We start from the raw sequence: 18,156 nt of genomic DNA on the forward strand, positions 1-18,156 counted from the left end.
TGTTTCAATTTTTACTAAATTGTTTGTACCCTCGACCCTTCTTTACTCGGATGAATATTCTAAACCATTAAAATTGTACTTCAAAACATTACCTGGGTCCCCGGAGACAATCATAAGGTTACTTCTGAAAGGGAGGTCGGTCATTCTAAAGTCACCAGATAGAATTTCCTCTCCATTACAATAACATTTTATTTCTCTATAACTATTGTCCCATGTGATGGTTATTTGTGTCCATTTCTGCGTATCAAATTGTGTAACCATCCCAACATTGTGTCTACAAAATAATAATGAAAAAGAATCATAAAATAAACTTCTAGAAAAAACTATATGAAAGCAAAATCGATATTTAAATCCACCATTTTGTACATAAGCAAATATCTGTACCAAGTTAGGAATATGTCAGTTGTTATTATTTGACTTTTAGGCTTTATGAAAAAAAATGTGACATATATCCGGATGGACCACACAGAATGTTACCGATACCATATTTTGATAGTTTCCACCAACTACTTTACCTCAGGTGAAAAGAAACAACATTACTCACAACAATTCCAAGTCGAATAATCTCATCTGGGCATAATGTGTTATAATCAGATAAAAATATAGTTATATGATCATCTATGACAAATATTCATAACAGTGATACAAGTGTTGATGGGAAGCTTTTCAGTGCAATGACGAAATCTTTATTATTATGAAATCTAATCTCATTAATTTCATTACTTTCTTAAAGAGAATATACGCAATATGCTGTTTGAAAGCTGTCATTGAATCAAAAGTATCATTAGTGAATAGTAAATTACAAGAAAGATAAGACTTACCCATTGAGTTTCACGTATATTTCTTTTCCGACAATAATCGTTATATGTGCAATTGTCACTTCCAGGGATTTACTATTGTTAAACATTTTAACAAAAAAACCAAGAGTGAAACTTGATAAGGAATATGTAAGACGAGGAAGTGTAACATTGGCACCACTTTCAACAAAAACAGCATCCATATCTGAAAAATATTACGTTGTAATGAGTTGTCGAGTCAGGAAAACAATTCAGTTGAGCTCGCTGTCCTTGATTGCCTTTTGGCTGTAAATGTTTCCTCCACATTTACAACATAAATATATGTATGGAAAAGTGGCAATTTAAATTTGAAACACGTGTGTTTGTTTTCTGATCACTATTTTTCAAATAAACACATGCATATTCGCTCTTCATCAAATGCGTATTTGACATGCGTTATACCAGACTCTCTTGTACAATTGAAAGGAGATTATTAATTTCAATTATCATTATTGGATTAATGTAAAGTCTAAATTTTGAATTTCAACCAATTATAAATCTTAATAAATAATTTATTCTCAAATAAATTATAGAAAATAACCATTTTGTCATGCAATTTACATATAAAGTGTATGTGCAGATTTTTTGCTACATACAAAAACATTTTGTCGATCCAGTAGATTCTGTGTATTTGTTTGATGGACATATCATACACTCAGTAGATCCAGGCATAGGTTGGTAATAACCCAATGGGCAAACAGAACATGGCTGCACTCCGGTATTGGAAAACGATCCCGGCCGACACTTTTCTACATGAAAATAAAAAAAAACAATTTGAGATTCAATATTTAAAATATATTTGATAGAAGTACTGCAGAATAGAAAAACGAGATGTAAATAAATGAAACAAACCCACAATGTAAATAAAAACACAAAATGAAATAACAAATATAATAATGAGTATAAGTGTTTTTATTTTTACATACATAATGTATATTTGATATGATAAATAGGGAATAATACATGGCAAAATCCGTATCATATGCCGTATCATCCCGAGATACCAATATCAGCCAGAAGACATTTAGGCCCGAGGGATGATATTGGTCGAGGGTGATACGGCATATGATACGGATTTTGCCATGTTTTATACGCTTTATCATATATTTCAACAGGAGAGTATACATGAACTGCTTTCTGATCCCTAGCACCTGGGTTACCTTCAGTTCTAACTTTGTCTTAATGTTTTAAAACATTTAAAAGTACTGCTCAATTACTCATCCGAAGCACCTCGGTTTATACCTTACAATTTACGTGCTGTTGTTTTAAAAAATATTTTGTTTATTGTATTCTTTTGTGTGTTTTGTATGGTATTTCCATTGAGTTCTTTTTTATAGTTGCATTTCGTGTGTCAGAAATATTAAAACTCGACGTTTGTGACGTCACATTCCAATCAATGACGTTATTCAATAAATTGCGTCACGCCCGAATGGCCGTACATTTAAGACCCATTTTGAGGGGGGGAAATCTAAAGCTTCCATAAATTAAAATGGAGTTTATGTAAAAAGAAAGAAAGAAAAAAAAAGTAGGAGTGTGATAAAGGGTGCGATAAAGGGTGTGATAAAGGGTATAATAAAGGGTGCACATCAAAGTTGTGCGATACGGATTAAACAGCAGGCTATTTATCAAATATTGAAAACTGCTGTATTTACTACTAAATATATGATAAATCTTGATATCTTCTTATTTCTCTTTATAAATTTTGCAATAATAATACCAAAGATCGTCCATAAAGACGAAATGATTTTTAAGAATTTGTTATACATGTACCTTTACACTCCGCTGAACTGGTAGACCCACTGTTTGCTGTGGAGTAACCTACAGGACATATCTTACATGTAACTTGATATTCCTCATCTTGATAATAACCTTTCTGGCATTCCAGACATTCATCGTCTTTCAAGTATTTACCTGGTGCACACCCGACTATAAAAATGGCAATAAACAACTATATGAACTTTTATCTTTAATTAATATTAACTTTTTTTTTTTAAAAACCATCTCATTGGAATATTTTCTTATAAATATTCAACCAAAATCTCAATCAATATTTGCACATTTTCATCAATAATCTTGACTTAAAACAGATATCATGTTATGGAGGGGTATTTGCGAAAAATACCAGTCAGAGACTGTAAAATTTCCCGAGCCAGTAGGCGAGGGAAATTCGGTTCCAATACTGGTATTTTTCGTAAATACCCCTCCATAACATGATATATCCATTTAATTACACCGAATATATTTGGATTGAAGCTCTCTGTACAGGTGAAGATAATTTGTTTTTACTTGAAGCTCTAACATTAGGATGTTTATACATACTTTTGAGGATAAGAGAATATAATCATAGAACCACGGGAATTATACATGTATTAAAACGCGTTAGATAGCTTTTCTATGTAACGTTATATCCGACAAAAAAAGATATAAGAAGAATTTTAAAAGTAAACCATCATAGGCTTGCGACACGCAGCCTTGACTCACAACCAACAGCAAGCTATAAAGGGCTCCAAATGACTAGTGTAAAACCATTTAAACAGGAAAACCCTTATGTATATTAAACAGGTGTTGCAAAGGATTTTACAGTGCAGAGAGCGTGGCACTGTCTCTACACGAACCAAAAGGAAATTTCAAAATATCTTACATTGTTCAGTTTCAGATGTTCGTTGTCGGAATTAACAAAACGTAATTAAAATAGCTGTTTTAGAATTGTATACACCTTTCCCATTTCTGCTATCTAAGTTTGAACAATTTAATGATTGTTATCATACTATAATTTACAGTGTATTACGGAGGAAATATTGATTTATGCTATGTAAAATGTAAGAAAAAACTAGGTTTAACTTATCATTTTCATCTGACAATGCCTGTATAAGTCAGGAGTATGACAGCTGTTTACCATCTGTTCCATTTGTTGCTATAATATTACAATTAACTTCTGTCAGGACTTTTCCCTTTTCAAATTTACCTAAGAGTTCAGTATTGTTGTCATTTCTTTAAATTACAGCACAATTTTCGTTTTTATCTTACCACATGTGCCTTCATTATAGTCGGGTACCAAACCTTCTTGATCGCAGGCAATATCACTCCATCCAAAGGCTAAATTAGGAGTAATTCCAGCAACATCGAATGCTCCTCCGTTTGTCTTACTCTCAATTGTATCACCAACAGCATTTGCAAGATTTTCATTTTCTCTAAATGTTTTATTTGGAAGCCATTCCATATATATATTGAAGTTTAAAACAATTTGATTTCCGATAGCCATGTCGCGTTTTTGTATGTTCCTTTTTCTTCTTCCATTTTGCGGTCCGCATGTTACTGTGACACCCTTAACGGTACAGTAAGATGGACAAATATTTTCCCATCCATCTGTATCCATGTTCTCCATAACATTTACGAAGTTGTTTTTAATTCCCTGTTGAACGCTTGTATTGGAGCAATCACCAGAGTAATAGTAAAAGAGTTCCCCTGGTAAAATTACATTCCTAGGGTTTACCCGATCTAGAAAAAAAAGAGAGTGCAATTGTTGGGCTTTGTTTAGTTTTCTACAAAGTTATTCATGTACTTGATTGTCTGTTTTTCTGTTTTTTTGTCGTGATGCTTTTTTTTTTATATGTAAGATATTTAATTGTCAGTTTGATAGGTATATTACCCTTTTTATAAGATATGTGTAAATTTGCATTAAGATTTTCAAACGATCCCACGATAAACTTTTTGCTAAAACTTATCAAAGACACATCAGCATGGTATGCTAGTCAAATAACTTTTCATGATACTTCGAATTACTACTAAATGAGAGGCTAAAATATAAAAGGTATGTTAAAAAAAAATGAACAACACGAACAGTACAAAAACCGGGGTGATCTCAGGTCCTGCTCCATGTTAAGCACTGCTCGTGTATCTCATGAAAGTATAAATCTTGTGATAAGTCATATTCGGCAGGTTGTTTTTGAGGAAAATTTGATGGAATTATGATTGCGAAAATTGGAACATACCCATCGACATCTTCGAAACAGATATTCCATAAGGGCCAACCAACTTGTGATGACGTGCAAAAAAGATATCGAATTGATGATTTCATTTAAGCCACTTGAAACTCCTAATTCATTTATTAGCTTTATTCTAAGCAGCAACCCTCTTTCAAGAAAATAATGACAGAAAATTCAAGCCTTAGAACTTCGTACAAATGAGATATATTACTCGATATGCAGGTGCTGTTGGAATGCTACATAGAAATAGAAAGTTCACAATTAAAAAGCTGTCTTTTTGTAATACTTGTATTGAGGTATCAACATTGCCAGTTGAAAAATATTATGATCCCGAAACGAATCTTCCTTCAGGAACAACACCCCTTCAGTAAATAATCGTAAGCAAACTAACTCTTTGAAGAAATATGAACTGTATTGATCATTTATTGACGTATGTACTTCAGGTGTAGTTTACCTGTACAGTTTGGTGGTATGCCTTGTATCCACTCTTGCCCTTCACCACACACATACTGAAGTGGTGTTCCTTTTGCCGCTTGATATCTATCTGAACATGACATTACACATATCTGATTCCCGAGAGCTTCTGAACATGTAAGAGCACCTCCGGTCGGAGCAGGCAAATCTGGACATCCTGAAAATTTCAATTGAAAATGGTTGATTTTGTACAATGATTATCCATTTGGTACATAAAATAGACTGATAGTAATAATAATGCAACTATTATTTGTAAAAAATTTTGAATCTAATAACATTAGTGCGGAAAAATTGTAGATTGTATTGATAACACCACAAAAGTTTCATATCTATTTTATATAAAAGACATTTTTATTAAAATCTTTTTAAATATATTTTTGTTTCAATAACGTAAACTGTATCTCATTACGTAATTTCATATAAACTGTACATGTTTATAAAAACACAAAGGAAAAAAAAATAAAAAAGGAGATGTAAATTTTCATAAGAAAGCCATATTGACACAATAGATAATAAACATGCACAGCAAAATAGATACATTACTTACGTAACTTCTCACAGAATGTTTGTGTGTCATTAGTCCATGGCCAGATTCCTCGTTTGTTATTTGATGGGACTTTTTCACATGTTATGTTTTGATCTCCTTCTAACTGGTACCCAAGTGTACACTCAAAGGAGCACACAGAACCATAGGAATATCCATTTGGACATCTTTGTAGAACGTAGGAATCATTTAACACTAGAGGGTCGCAGGATAATTCTGAAAATATTAACTTACAAATGACAAAAAGAATATAAGCAATTATTCAAAAAGAATTCTTCACCTAACCGCTGTCTTTTTCTTAAATAGTTATTCAAGCTTTGATGGACTTTCAAAATGTTTTTTTTAAGTTTTGATGAAATTATACAAAGTAAACACACCAATAAACAGCGAACACCGGTATACTACTGTTGCCTTTATTTATCAATAAACAGGCTGAACGTCGAAATTCAATTTTCTTTAATAACCTTCCCTTTAAATTGTTCAATAAAATGGCATTACCTTCAACTACTACACTAAAATTACAGTAACCGATATTATCTGACAAATCTTTAGCAGTATAACTAATTTCATGGATTCCGATTTCTAATTGTGAACCCGGTTGCGATCCGGACACGTGTGCAATAGTAACAGACGAAGGACCACTGCAATCTTCGCCTGCAATAGAGTTATCAGTCGCAGACGGCACTGTCCATGTAACAGGGGTTGTTGTTTTGGCTCTGTCTGCAAACTTTGTCATTGAAGTCGGACATTGTAAAAATGATGGAGGTTCAATATCTGCAAGTAAAAATGTTTTTGTTGAACAAATGAATCCGAATTTTTCTGCAAAAATTACTGGATAAATAAATGCTGTAAAATCATGATGTAAGCCATTTTCCCCATTTCTTTAAGTTTGACCATTCGTACCGAGAATACTACATTTGACAAAACATCCCGAAACATACCTACAGCAAAACAGACAAACAGCAAAACATACAATTTATAATGTCCGGGAATACGCGATCTGTTTGCTTTATTTGAATCCACACAAACCTGTATAAAACCAATCTGAGACTCATCATACTACGAATTTGATAAACATAAGCACAATTAATACGAAGTTTTAGAGAGAGAAAAATTATACAAGCCAAAAACTTTTATTTTGTTTTTACTTAAAACATAAATGAATGTCATCTGTTCAGAAAATTATAAATTATAGACTGTGAAAGGAAAATATACATTTTTAAAGCTAAAAACGTGTTCATTTCACCGAAATTCATTATTTGAATCTCCTTGACTGGATTGAACCATGTGAATACTGAAAAGGAGTAGGTTCAGTAAGACCCCTTTTTGGACCCAAAATATAGCAGTTTTAGAAAATTGTGAAAATGTTATCTTTAAGCTATATTTTGGAAAGTAAAATGCTTCTGCTACATACATATGAGCTGTTTTTGACAATACAATGCACAAATATCGCGTTCTAGCATCATTTAGTCATGCTAAATTACTGAAATCTTCAAAATGTTAACATTTTGGTTAAATTTTAGACGGTGTCCGTCTAAAATGAAAGTGGCCGCATTCGTGTTCATTCATAATATTGAAATGTAAGTTGTATTTGATGATAATACAAAACATATATAAAGGTTGAGGATGAACACGGATGCGGCCACTTTCATTTTTGACAAAAACCATCTGAAATGTGACGTTTTATGGCATATTTGATAGATTTTTCATATTTAAGCTTGAATCAGAGCGTTTTTAATGACTAAATCAGTTAAAATCTTAAACATAAACTAATCGAATCAATTGAAATAAACACTTGAGTGTTTAAAAAGTGTCCAAAAACTTTCGTTAGATGAACCTGAAATTTGAGGACAAAATCGGCCCTTACCGGACCTATTCCTTTGTTATATATATTCTATAATGAACTAACTTGATTCAGTCAGAAGTCCTTTGATACCATCGACTACATTGTCACACAGAGTACACATCGATGGTTACACACAGATTGATGCTTTAAATAAACTGTGTTTAAAGAGTTACACATATATTGCTGAAGTGACAAAAAATTTTGAAAAGAAATGGGGAAGTGCCAAAGAGACAATAACTCGACCAAAAAAGGACAGATAACAGCTGAAGGCCACCAATTGGTCGTCAACACAGACTGAAAAACCCGCAGCAGAACGCGGGCTCCAGCTGGTATGTTCTTTTGTAAACATTTTTTGTGCACGTTCTAGACCCATACTTTTCAAATTATATTATATGATAGTTAAACAAATTACTTAAACAAAAATATAGATATTTATCAAAACTTGGTAAACTTATTCATGTCAGTAGCAGAGTTATGTATATGTCAGTAGCAGAGTTATGTATATGTCAGTCCGATATTATGTTCTGAATGACTGGTGATATTAAATATCATACCTAGAAAATGATGCAATTAAAACGGATCGTGTGTAATGCAGTTGTCATGACGAGCTTTTGTTCAGAAATAATTTCAAATTGGCGCGTATCGTGTGAAACTAGTAGCATCGCATCGGGATGCGTAGAAGTATTTTTAACAAACTCACAACGTAATATTACAGATACAGATTATTTTATAACTGACGCCTAGGAATGCCAGTAAACATGGTAAACGTATTAATCAATACAAAATTTAAAAAATAACACAACCAACAATTATCGAGTCCATCGATACAAAATTGTAAGAAACGGCAAACAAAACTAAACAAAGACTTAACCTTATCCCTCTCCCGCACTGAATGACATTATTTGACATATATGCCATGGAAGTTAAAATTCCCAGAACGTGTTTTAGCTTACCGACACAAGGTTGGATTACTCCGATCCAATGTGTACCATTGCAAGACAATGACTTAGCCTGGTCTGTATCATATCCATCATTACACACTGGGTGACATGTAGATTCAAACTCATAACTGTTGTCATTAGAACAGACAAGGTAACCATTACATAGTCCTGTCGGTGGTGGGCATTTCATTTCTTCAAAAAGCAGCAAATAAAGCGTATTATAATAAAAAAAAAAGTATGACCATGTATACTAGTAAATGAATAATTAGACGACATATATGTATTAAACATTAAAACTTGGAGACAAAAATAGTAGAGAAATAATTTAAACAAAATATTGATGTTGTTTTAAAATTGCAGGTGTAGGAACAATATTCAGTATATATGGTTACTTAGATTTTAACTGTGTAATTCTACTTGACCATCTGAATAGTAATTAACAGGTGTAATAACAGCAATATCAGGTAAACATTCCAAGGTAAGTTTGTATAGATAGTTCATCGTTTATCGTAAGTTTTTCTACTAAGACTTACTTTTACATACAGCTGTACTTATTGGTGACCAGTATACGTCGGTGCTTCGCTGTGTTGTACATGAAACAATATTGGTGCTGTTTAAAGGAAGTTCATAACCCACACTACATTCAAGTGAGCAATTTGTGCCATGGATATTGTCAGATGTGTTGCACACAGGTCTACCATTTTCTACATACAGATCTTGCAAGCAGTACCGCACTGAAATTACATACTTCAAATATAACATTATTAGAGCATTTATTGTTTCAAATGTGGATTTTAAAATGTATAAAACTCTTTCATAACTTTTCAATACGTCTTTGATATAAATCATTGATTGTTTCTCTCTCCAAAGCGGTGATATGCATTATTCCTTTAACAAATTTATTTGGGATATATTTAGCTTGTTTGTTTATTAGCCTTCTTCGGTTATGCTCGAAACAAAAAAAATTGAAAAGCCAAAATGACAACACATTTGGAAGCATAAAATCCGAGAAAGTTTATGAATGTTTTAACCTGTAACTTTGAAGACTATTGAACAGGAAGCTTTGTTTCCGGCATTATCTTCTGCTTCATACTTTATTATATGACTTCCATGTCCAAAGGCTGATCCTGGTGGTTTACCATGAACTCTGTTCAATCTGTAAACATCAAACAATGCTAGCAATAGATACCATTAACAACTTTTATGGGCGACATGAAACAACCAGTTGGCTAATATGCAAGTGAGAAATTCAAAGAATACTTTCACAATTTTTTACAAAAAAACACAGCAGTTGCAGTAGAAAAAACTGATGTATTAGGCTCAAATGATTAAAATGATAGGCATCATGCTACAAGTTCTTCATAATTTAAATACGCATTAAAGAGTGCATACAGAACGGAGACTTTAATAAATGAATATAATATCAATGCAGAAAAAATGAAATAATTCGATAGGACTTTATCTAACTATTACTAAGCAGTTGCAACAAAGATGATCGACGCATTGTAATTCTGTTATAATCAAGTACACGTAACAAATAAATGCCGTTCTCTGGGCTATATATACATCCTCAGCCTACATTGGAGTTTTATGATCAAAAATTTGGAGTGTTGTAATGTTCAATTCACTCTTGAAATGTAATGAGACGTTAATGTGTTATATTTCAATTCATTATTTCTTGTTTACATCCTCAGAAAATAAATATGTGTGTCTTTATTTTCGAAACGTTAACTATCCTAGTTAGACTTACCTTACTGATCCGCCTTCTGGGTCACTCGTTGACGGATCGGTCCATCGGACAACAGCTGTATGTTCTAACATAGGAGCAAATCCGTCAGAGACGGTTGGACAAGTAATTGATGGTGGTTTGTTTGGCTCTGAAAAATAAAAAAAATAGATTAAAGAAAAAAATGTTAACATAGATAATTCAAAAGGCATAGTCTCACTGGCACTATTACCACATCGTCTTATTCATATGAAGTGCTTATACTTTTTTAGTATTTTTTCGAGTGTTGTAAACCTTTTGTTCAGTTTTAGCTGACACTAAAAGTCTCACAGCATAGAAAAATACCCTAAATACCCGTATTTTACGATTTAAATTTGCACAACAAATGTTTCTGGATTAAGCATGCCATTAACAATTAATACTGTAAACATATATATATATATATATATATATGAAGCGTAAAAAATAAAAATAGCTCAAACAGAACAGCATCAAATGATCAAGACTTATATGAAACAGCAACAAAAGGGAATCCGAATGTTAACCAAAGCAAGGGCAAAAAAGAAGGGAAAAAACACCATATATAGAAAAACGCAGTCTTTTCCAATACAATACAGGTGTCTTAATCAATATTCCTAAGCTGAAAAAAGCTGTTGATAAACAGCAACCCATTTTCAAATAACTGTCGTAATATGTCAATGCCAAACTGTCTTATCCAACAAAATAGTTTAAGGGGTTGGTAGAAAACTACCAAAATCACAAGCTTTTTGATAATGTGAAAACATATTTTTAGAAATGTCTGAATGCAATATTCCGTTTATTAATCAAAAAGGAACTCATGATTAGAGGCGGATCTAGGAGGGGGCCTTTTCTGTGGAAAATTGGGTACATTATATAGGGAACCACTGAAGCTTGGCCTCCTCTTAGGCGGTCAGTGGGCTGGACCCGCCACTGATAATGCAAACATATGCATATGCCACGGAGTTAAATAACAAATATTAATGTATTAAATAAATAGAGCTTAATAGTATTTCGTTATTTTGTTAGAAACTATAATCATAAATAATCTTTTTTGTTATATAGTTCGTCTTCTAGCATTCCAAATCTTCTTTATAGACTAGATAGAGGAATATGTTAATGCATGGCAGTAAAGGTTGATGATTCTAGTTGAGTCTCATACCGAAAATAGCATTCAAATAAATGTACACGTTGTCGAATTTACGACTCGTTTTTAATTAACTTGGTCAAAGTTAACTACAATTTTCGAAAAAAAAAATCCCCTTTCGATCCCTTATGCATTATCACAGAAGTAACTATTTTTATCTGCGCGCAAGTCACATTAATTATATCATCTATGATGATCAACCGTAAAAAATACTTTCGCCGACATTCTATAATGAGCGACCGATAAATTATCATTTTTCAAGATAAATTGTGATTATGTATTAATGTGGTTCCCACGTTCCATAGATATATGTTATCTTACCTGGTGGAGTACTGGACGGCTGATTGTCTGGGTTTTTAAAACAGCTAATAATACAAGCTATTGCAAAAGGAAAGGGTAGAATAAAAGCTAAAGGAAAAAACCACCACTTATCCCAGACCAATCTCTTCTTTATCAAATGAGATAGTGATGAAGTTCCTGAAAAGTGTAAAAGTATATTGCAAAAAGTATTTTTCTACTTCAGACGAAAAAATCCTTCTTAATTTAAGATTACAAATTTAAAGATTTGATATGCATGTGTTACATTGAATTTTAGCCAGCCGGTATAGTTTACGAAGAGAATCCAATGATGTGGTTTGATTACCATATTGTTAGGTATGTTAAATACAGTAAATTCCTGCCACAATATTGAGTGAAAAGATCTATCAATTGTACAATCCATCGTATATATTGGTGTTAAATTAAATAACTTGAGCACCGAATATGATAATAAAATTGAGAATGGAAATGGGAAATGTGCCAAGGAGACAACAACCCGACCATAGAAAAAAACAACAGCAGAAGGTCACCAACAGGTCTTCATTGTAGCGAGAAATTCCCGCACCCGGAGGCGTCCTTCAGCTGGCCCCTAAACAAATATATACTAGTTCAGTGATAATGAACGCCATACTAATTTCCAAATTGTACACAAGAAACTAAAATCAAAATAATACAAGACTAACAAAGGCCAGAGGCTCCTGACTTGGGATAGGCGCAAAAATGCGGCGGGGTTAAACATGTTTATGAAATCTCAACCCTCCCCATATACCTCTAGCCAATGTAGAAAAGTAAACGCATAACACTACGCACATTAAAATTCAGTTCAAGAGAAGTCCGAGTCTGATGTCAGAAGATGTAACTAAAGAAAAAAAAGAAAAAATGACAATAATACATAAATAACAACAGACTACTAGCAGTTAACTGACATGCCATCTCCAGACTTCAATTAAACTGACTGAAAGATTATGATTACATCATATGAACATCACGCACAATCCTTCCCGTTAGGGGTTTAGTATCATACCATCATAACATATATGAGAAGAAAATACCCGTGTCATGCCAACAACTGGGTTTTGAATAAATGTGTTTAGTTCCGATGCAAAGACCCTATAAGTGAATCAATATTAACGCCAAAATATGCAATCTTTAATGACCTGACAACAGTATCGTCACTATATCCCTTCTTAATAAGTCTATTCAAAGGTTTTGTTAGTTTTGAGGTGAATACTGACACCTTTGTGCTTTATAAAGAATATTTTCATAACAAATTGGATGTGAAATACCTGAACGTATAAGAAGTCTGCATATTGAGCTATATTTACGAATGATGTCCTTATACCGATGATAAAATTTAGTAAATGTTTTGATTTGAGCGTCACTGATGAGTCTTATGTAGACGAAACGCGCGTCTGGCGTATAAAATTATAATCCTGGTACTTTTGATAACTATTGACTAGTTTTTAGAAGAAGGATGGTTCAGAATTGTTATCTTATTTTTCCAAAACCTTATTTTTGTTTTACCTCAAAAAATGTTTTTGCAAGAAGAATATGAAAATACATCCGCCTTCTATATATATATATAGATAGATTGAATGTTGATTGTTGCTATTTTTAGACACTATATATATAGCAGTATATATATATAAAGCAGGTGAGTTGCTTTCCATAATAGATACTTTTGAATATTGTACCTTTCAGAATATTTAAGTAGTGGATAGTTAGCATTAATGTATTATTTATTGGGCATGATTCATAAATATACCGTATGACAACCATTCTTTGCAGCAATACGGATACTTTCAGTTACATTGTGTCTTAGGGACCTAATACGATATATATGGGGTAAGTAAATCCAATATGGTATAAGAGCGAAGCACACCGTGTAACTAATTTATCTTTATTATTGTGGTATTTACACTAGCGGTCGCCTAAGTGATTAGGTCTTTAATACTTAGTATTAAAAACCAACTTCCATTTGTCTATGCAGAAACCAAAAGCAATCAATAACAACTTGGTAGCTTTCAATTTGTTTCATGAATTTATTTCAATTGTTTAAAACATGAAACCTAAAGCTTTCAGATATCTTTTTTGTTTTGAAAGGGAAGTAACTCCTTAATGCCAATAACACGAACATGTTAGTTTTTAATGCGTTTTATGAATTTATTTCAATCGTTCATCAACAATTTCTTCGTCTATTGACCCTTTTTTTACTTTTCCTAAACGCCATGTTTTTTTTTTTATAAAAGGACGGGCCATCTTTTATGTTTTGAAATGGAAGTGATTCCTTACTAACCCCATATGGTAACTAACCATGCATTTTTATGACACCCTATAAGATAAATGTATATACATCCTTATTTTTCACCTTTTCTATGATCGTCTAACTCTTCTATCTGCCAAAATCCAAAATCACAAAATAGATTTTCAATGCTTTCATCATCATTGTAGAAAGAAGCCATTGTATATGAAGGAATATATCCATCTTCAGGTTGAACCTCAGAACGTATAAGTTGACGGTTGATATCAACGCTACATACACCTCCAGTTGCATTTGCTTCTTCAAGTTTATCAAACTAAAAGTGTAGAATTTATAACTCATAATGTGTAATACAAGACATTGATTGATTCGTCATTGCATTACATTACGTTCAGTAGCATGTTCAGAGCAATTACAAATTAATTAACTCATGGAACAAGTTGAAAGGACAAATTAGTTCAAGCGCGATTATAGATTGGGAATTAAAGTTAAAATGGAAAAAGATGGAATGTCGGATCTCTACCAGATGTGATATTTTAATGATAATATTTATTCCACAATTTATTTTATTCAATACAACATCAAATAAATTGTGTGAACCGTTCCATTTAACGAACGAGTACTATTTTTCTATACAGTACAATCAGGATCAAATGTGTTTTTTTTCCCAATCTAGTAATGAAAGTGAAAACATTGATATTTTAGGAATATGAAAGAAAAAAAATGAAAAAAAAATATCATTTATGGAAGAAATTTCAAATGAGATGATGCTTAAGCATTCAAATGGAAACACATCTCACGTACGGGAATTGCCAAAATAGTTAGATAAAAAAATGGCAGATTTTTGTTCGCGAAGGATTAGTATTATATTCAATCTATTTTGCTTTACATTTACAATTATGTTATATAATTTTTAAATCGAGGTGACCTTGAAAAATTATAGATCCGCGGATATTATCTAGTGCAAAATAACATTCCTTATCGCTTGTTCTAAAAAAAAAATTCAATGGATACTCCTATAAATATTGTTTTTAAAACACAAATTAATAATATGAAAATGATTTGTCGTTAGATATATATATAAAAGTAAAAAAAAATCATTGATAATATCTATGCATTCGTACCGAAAAATTGTGTTAAAGCTTGCGGAAGAATATCTCAAGAACGTTTTGCGACACTCCCGGCAAGGATCGGCAACCCTGTAATTCTTTTTGCGGGAAAATATGAACGGCTTCTCATATCTAATCTTTAAGAAAAATCGTTTTTTTTACAGAAGAGTATCAACCATGCACTTGTACTGCACTATTATTAGAAGAATAGAATGATATACAAATGGATGAAAATTATATATACATGTAACTGTTATATTAATATAATATATAACAACAAACCAGTGTATACTCTGGGGCTATTATCATATTAGTATAATAGTCCCAGTTATCCTGATTTGTATCACTACAATATAATAGTTATTACGGTGCGATTGAATTTCCTGTCATTTATTCATCATCCACGCACTAACTTGTCTAAGAAAAAAATATATCTCTGTACATTAACCTCAGTTTCAGGAAAAGAGATGTGATCTTTTTCTGTGACATATGCTTTTGACCATCCACAAGAACTTTCGGTCATCCGATGTTCAGTACTGCAGTACTTTGATTAGATTTTGTTGACGTACGACAACTATCTAAGTCACATTTTATATGTATACTTTAAACCATGATATAATCAAAATAGACATAATTGTCAACAAAGGAATGTATTAAAGTACATTTTCTCATTTTGCTTTATTGTATATAGACATAATAGATGAAGGGTTTTACACACAACCTTGACGATTTAGTCTATAGTGCATATTCATGTAAAAAAAGACAAAAACTGTGAATGACTTTTGAATAATAAGTATAAGAAACGCAAAATAAAAACAAATACAAATGGAATCAGAAATATGTTTTGGGTCACGATAAAACATGCTCCGAGTTAAAATCAAAGATTTTGACTTCGCCGCTCCAATTGTTTTGATTTTTGTGCTGTGTAGGTTGTGCAGAACCAATACATAAATATAAGTAAAGATATTGGATTCATGTCAATCACATTTCTGAGATTTAAAAAAATCAAAAGTTGCTTTACATCACAATCATGACATTTAGACTACTTGACCGAAAACGTTGACGTCATGACATTTCCTTTTATAAGATACATTTTACCAACTATTAATTGTAAATATTGTCATTAGTTTGAAACTTTATATGACTTTAAAACTAAGACTAAACTACTTACTATGCTCTGAATGAAATTGGCACCACTGACCAGTGTACATAGTAAAAGGCATAATATTATTCGCAGTAACATATTGGGTCTCTGTCGTTAAAACACGATGGAGTCCTAAAATGTGAAAATTAGAAATATTATTAGAGTATTCATTATCACCGAATGAAAAATGTGAAGCTGTGAACGCACATTGTGACTTTAACGAACGCGTTTTTTTTTTTTACTTTACTAACGATGAGACAAAAGCAAGAAATAAATACTTTTTCAACTGACATTGTCTTATACTTCTATTCATGGCTTTACAATGTTAATTGATTGATCTATTGCTTTTTGTTGTTTAATGCTTATTTCAGTACTATTGGATATTTTGGTTTTTATTGATGGAGGAGGCCGGAGCGTTGACATGCTAGTGAATCAGCAAATACATTTATCCTAGGGTTAGATTACGAAACTCCTGTCACACATGCATAGATCTTGCCTTTTATTGATATTGTGTATCCTGCATTTTCCCTGTCCTTACTCCAGACAATGAAGCTCGCTCTCAGAGATCGCCGTTTTTGATCAAACATTATTTTTAATAATAGTAAAATTGTTACGTACACTTTATTTGTATGTCCAATGCACGTTTAACATATTCATATTTATGAAAACATGTCCTAATCTAAATAAAAAAATAAAAATTAAACGTGAATTGAAGTGTCGTTTTTTTTCTTCTTCATTAAATTCATTTATTACATACATGAAAGATGTTGGAAAAAATAAATACACATAGCCCATCATATAAAACATAACTCGTATTGTACTCTTATTACTTAAAATGTTATGTTAGGAATACAAAAAAATACTTACGAACGTCTTTACCTCAGGAATGAACTAACTCAATCTAGATATAGGACAACATTTTTATGAATAAGTTATTTTAATTTAGATGTTTTTCAATGAAACATTTTGAATGCGTAAAAAATATGTTGAAACGTGTTGATGTAATTTAAATCACAAACCTATTAGAAAAGCGACTAATATACAAATATATAGAGCGAAAATCAACATCTTAAAAAACAAATAAATTCACTCGAAAAAGAACGTAATTTGATGGGGTTTTTTTTATTTATAGACAGTCAAACCTTAACATCTCGACATTTTCATAATCCATCTGTTAAACATGACCTTTGCGGACAATTAAATCCTGTACTGGTTGAGAATTGAGAAGCGTCATAAAAAGAGACTACTGCGTTATTGAATAACTGTTTGAAATTGGTTTTTAAATCTATTTATTTCGATCGTATCAGTTCAAGTATTGTCGATCACGTTTTAACAATAATAAACATATTTTCGCTCTTATTTAAATGTAGAGTTAGTGATATCTTGTTGATTATCATTAGATGTCGAATGTCTCACGTTCATTAAAATTGTCCCAGTAACAGACCATTGTATGTTTGTTTATAATCGTCTATTTCAATGTGTAAGAAAAGATGTGTAGCAGACTTAACTGTATCTGTATATAAAAAAAGGAAAATATTCAAAATATAAAACCAACGGTTTGAATATTGCAGTAACATTGAACGAAAGACAAACATAAAAGACAGCATCATACATTTACCCCACAGATAACAGGTTCGTCCACTGGACTAGGAGCACAAGGAACGCAGTGGAGTCAAACAAGTTTGTACGAAATCAATCCGTCATTAAAACAGCTTGGCCAATTATTCATGGAACGTTAAGATAAAAAGGTAACAACAGATTATATTCGTATTTTTTTGCAAATTTGTGGAAGCAATTTTTGTTCTTT

At 32.1% G+C, this 18,156-nt stretch overlaps 1 protein-coding gene across 1 annotated transcript in view; it reads right to left on the reverse strand.

Annotated features, from left to right (window-relative positions):
- The window catches only part of LOC139511466 (sushi, von Willebrand factor type A, EGF and pentraxin domain-containing protein 1-like), a 33,463-nt gene extending 16,156 nt beyond the window's left edge, over positions 1–17,307 (reverse strand). The window contains exons 1-16 of the mRNA XM_071298236.1: positions 17,217–17,307; positions 16,377–16,481; positions 14,205–14,412; positions 11,840–11,995; positions 10,378–10,504; positions 9,659–9,783; positions 9,161–9,361; positions 8,640–8,819; positions 6,339–6,614; positions 5,844–6,056; positions 5,277–5,453; positions 3,864–4,334; positions 2,607–2,762; positions 1,433–1,585; positions 822–1,002; positions 93–274 (exon numbers count right to left, since the gene is read on the reverse strand). Coding sequence (XP_071154337.1) covers positions 93–274; positions 822–1,002; positions 1,433–1,585; positions 2,607–2,762; positions 3,864–4,334; positions 5,277–5,453; positions 5,844–6,056; positions 6,339–6,614; positions 8,640–8,819; positions 9,161–9,361; positions 9,659–9,783; positions 10,378–10,504; positions 11,840–11,995; positions 14,205–14,412; positions 16,377–16,448 — 2,878 coding nt within the window. The 5' untranslated portion in view covers positions 16,449–16,481; positions 17,217–17,307. The remainder of the gene's footprint in view (positions 1–92; positions 275–821; positions 1,003–1,432; positions 1,586–2,606; positions 2,763–3,863; positions 4,335–5,276; positions 5,454–5,843; positions 6,057–6,338; positions 6,615–8,639; positions 8,820–9,160; positions 9,362–9,658; positions 9,784–10,377; positions 10,505–11,839; positions 11,996–14,204; positions 14,413–16,376; positions 16,482–17,216) is intronic.
- Positions 17,308–18,156: the final 849 nt, after the last annotated feature.

Source organism: Mytilus edulis, chromosome 2, assembly GCF_963676685.1.
Source record: "Mytilus edulis chromosome 2, xbMytEdul2.2, whole genome shotgun sequence".
Taxonomy (NCBI): domain Eukaryota; kingdom Metazoa; phylum Mollusca; class Bivalvia; order Mytilida; family Mytilidae; genus Mytilus; species Mytilus edulis.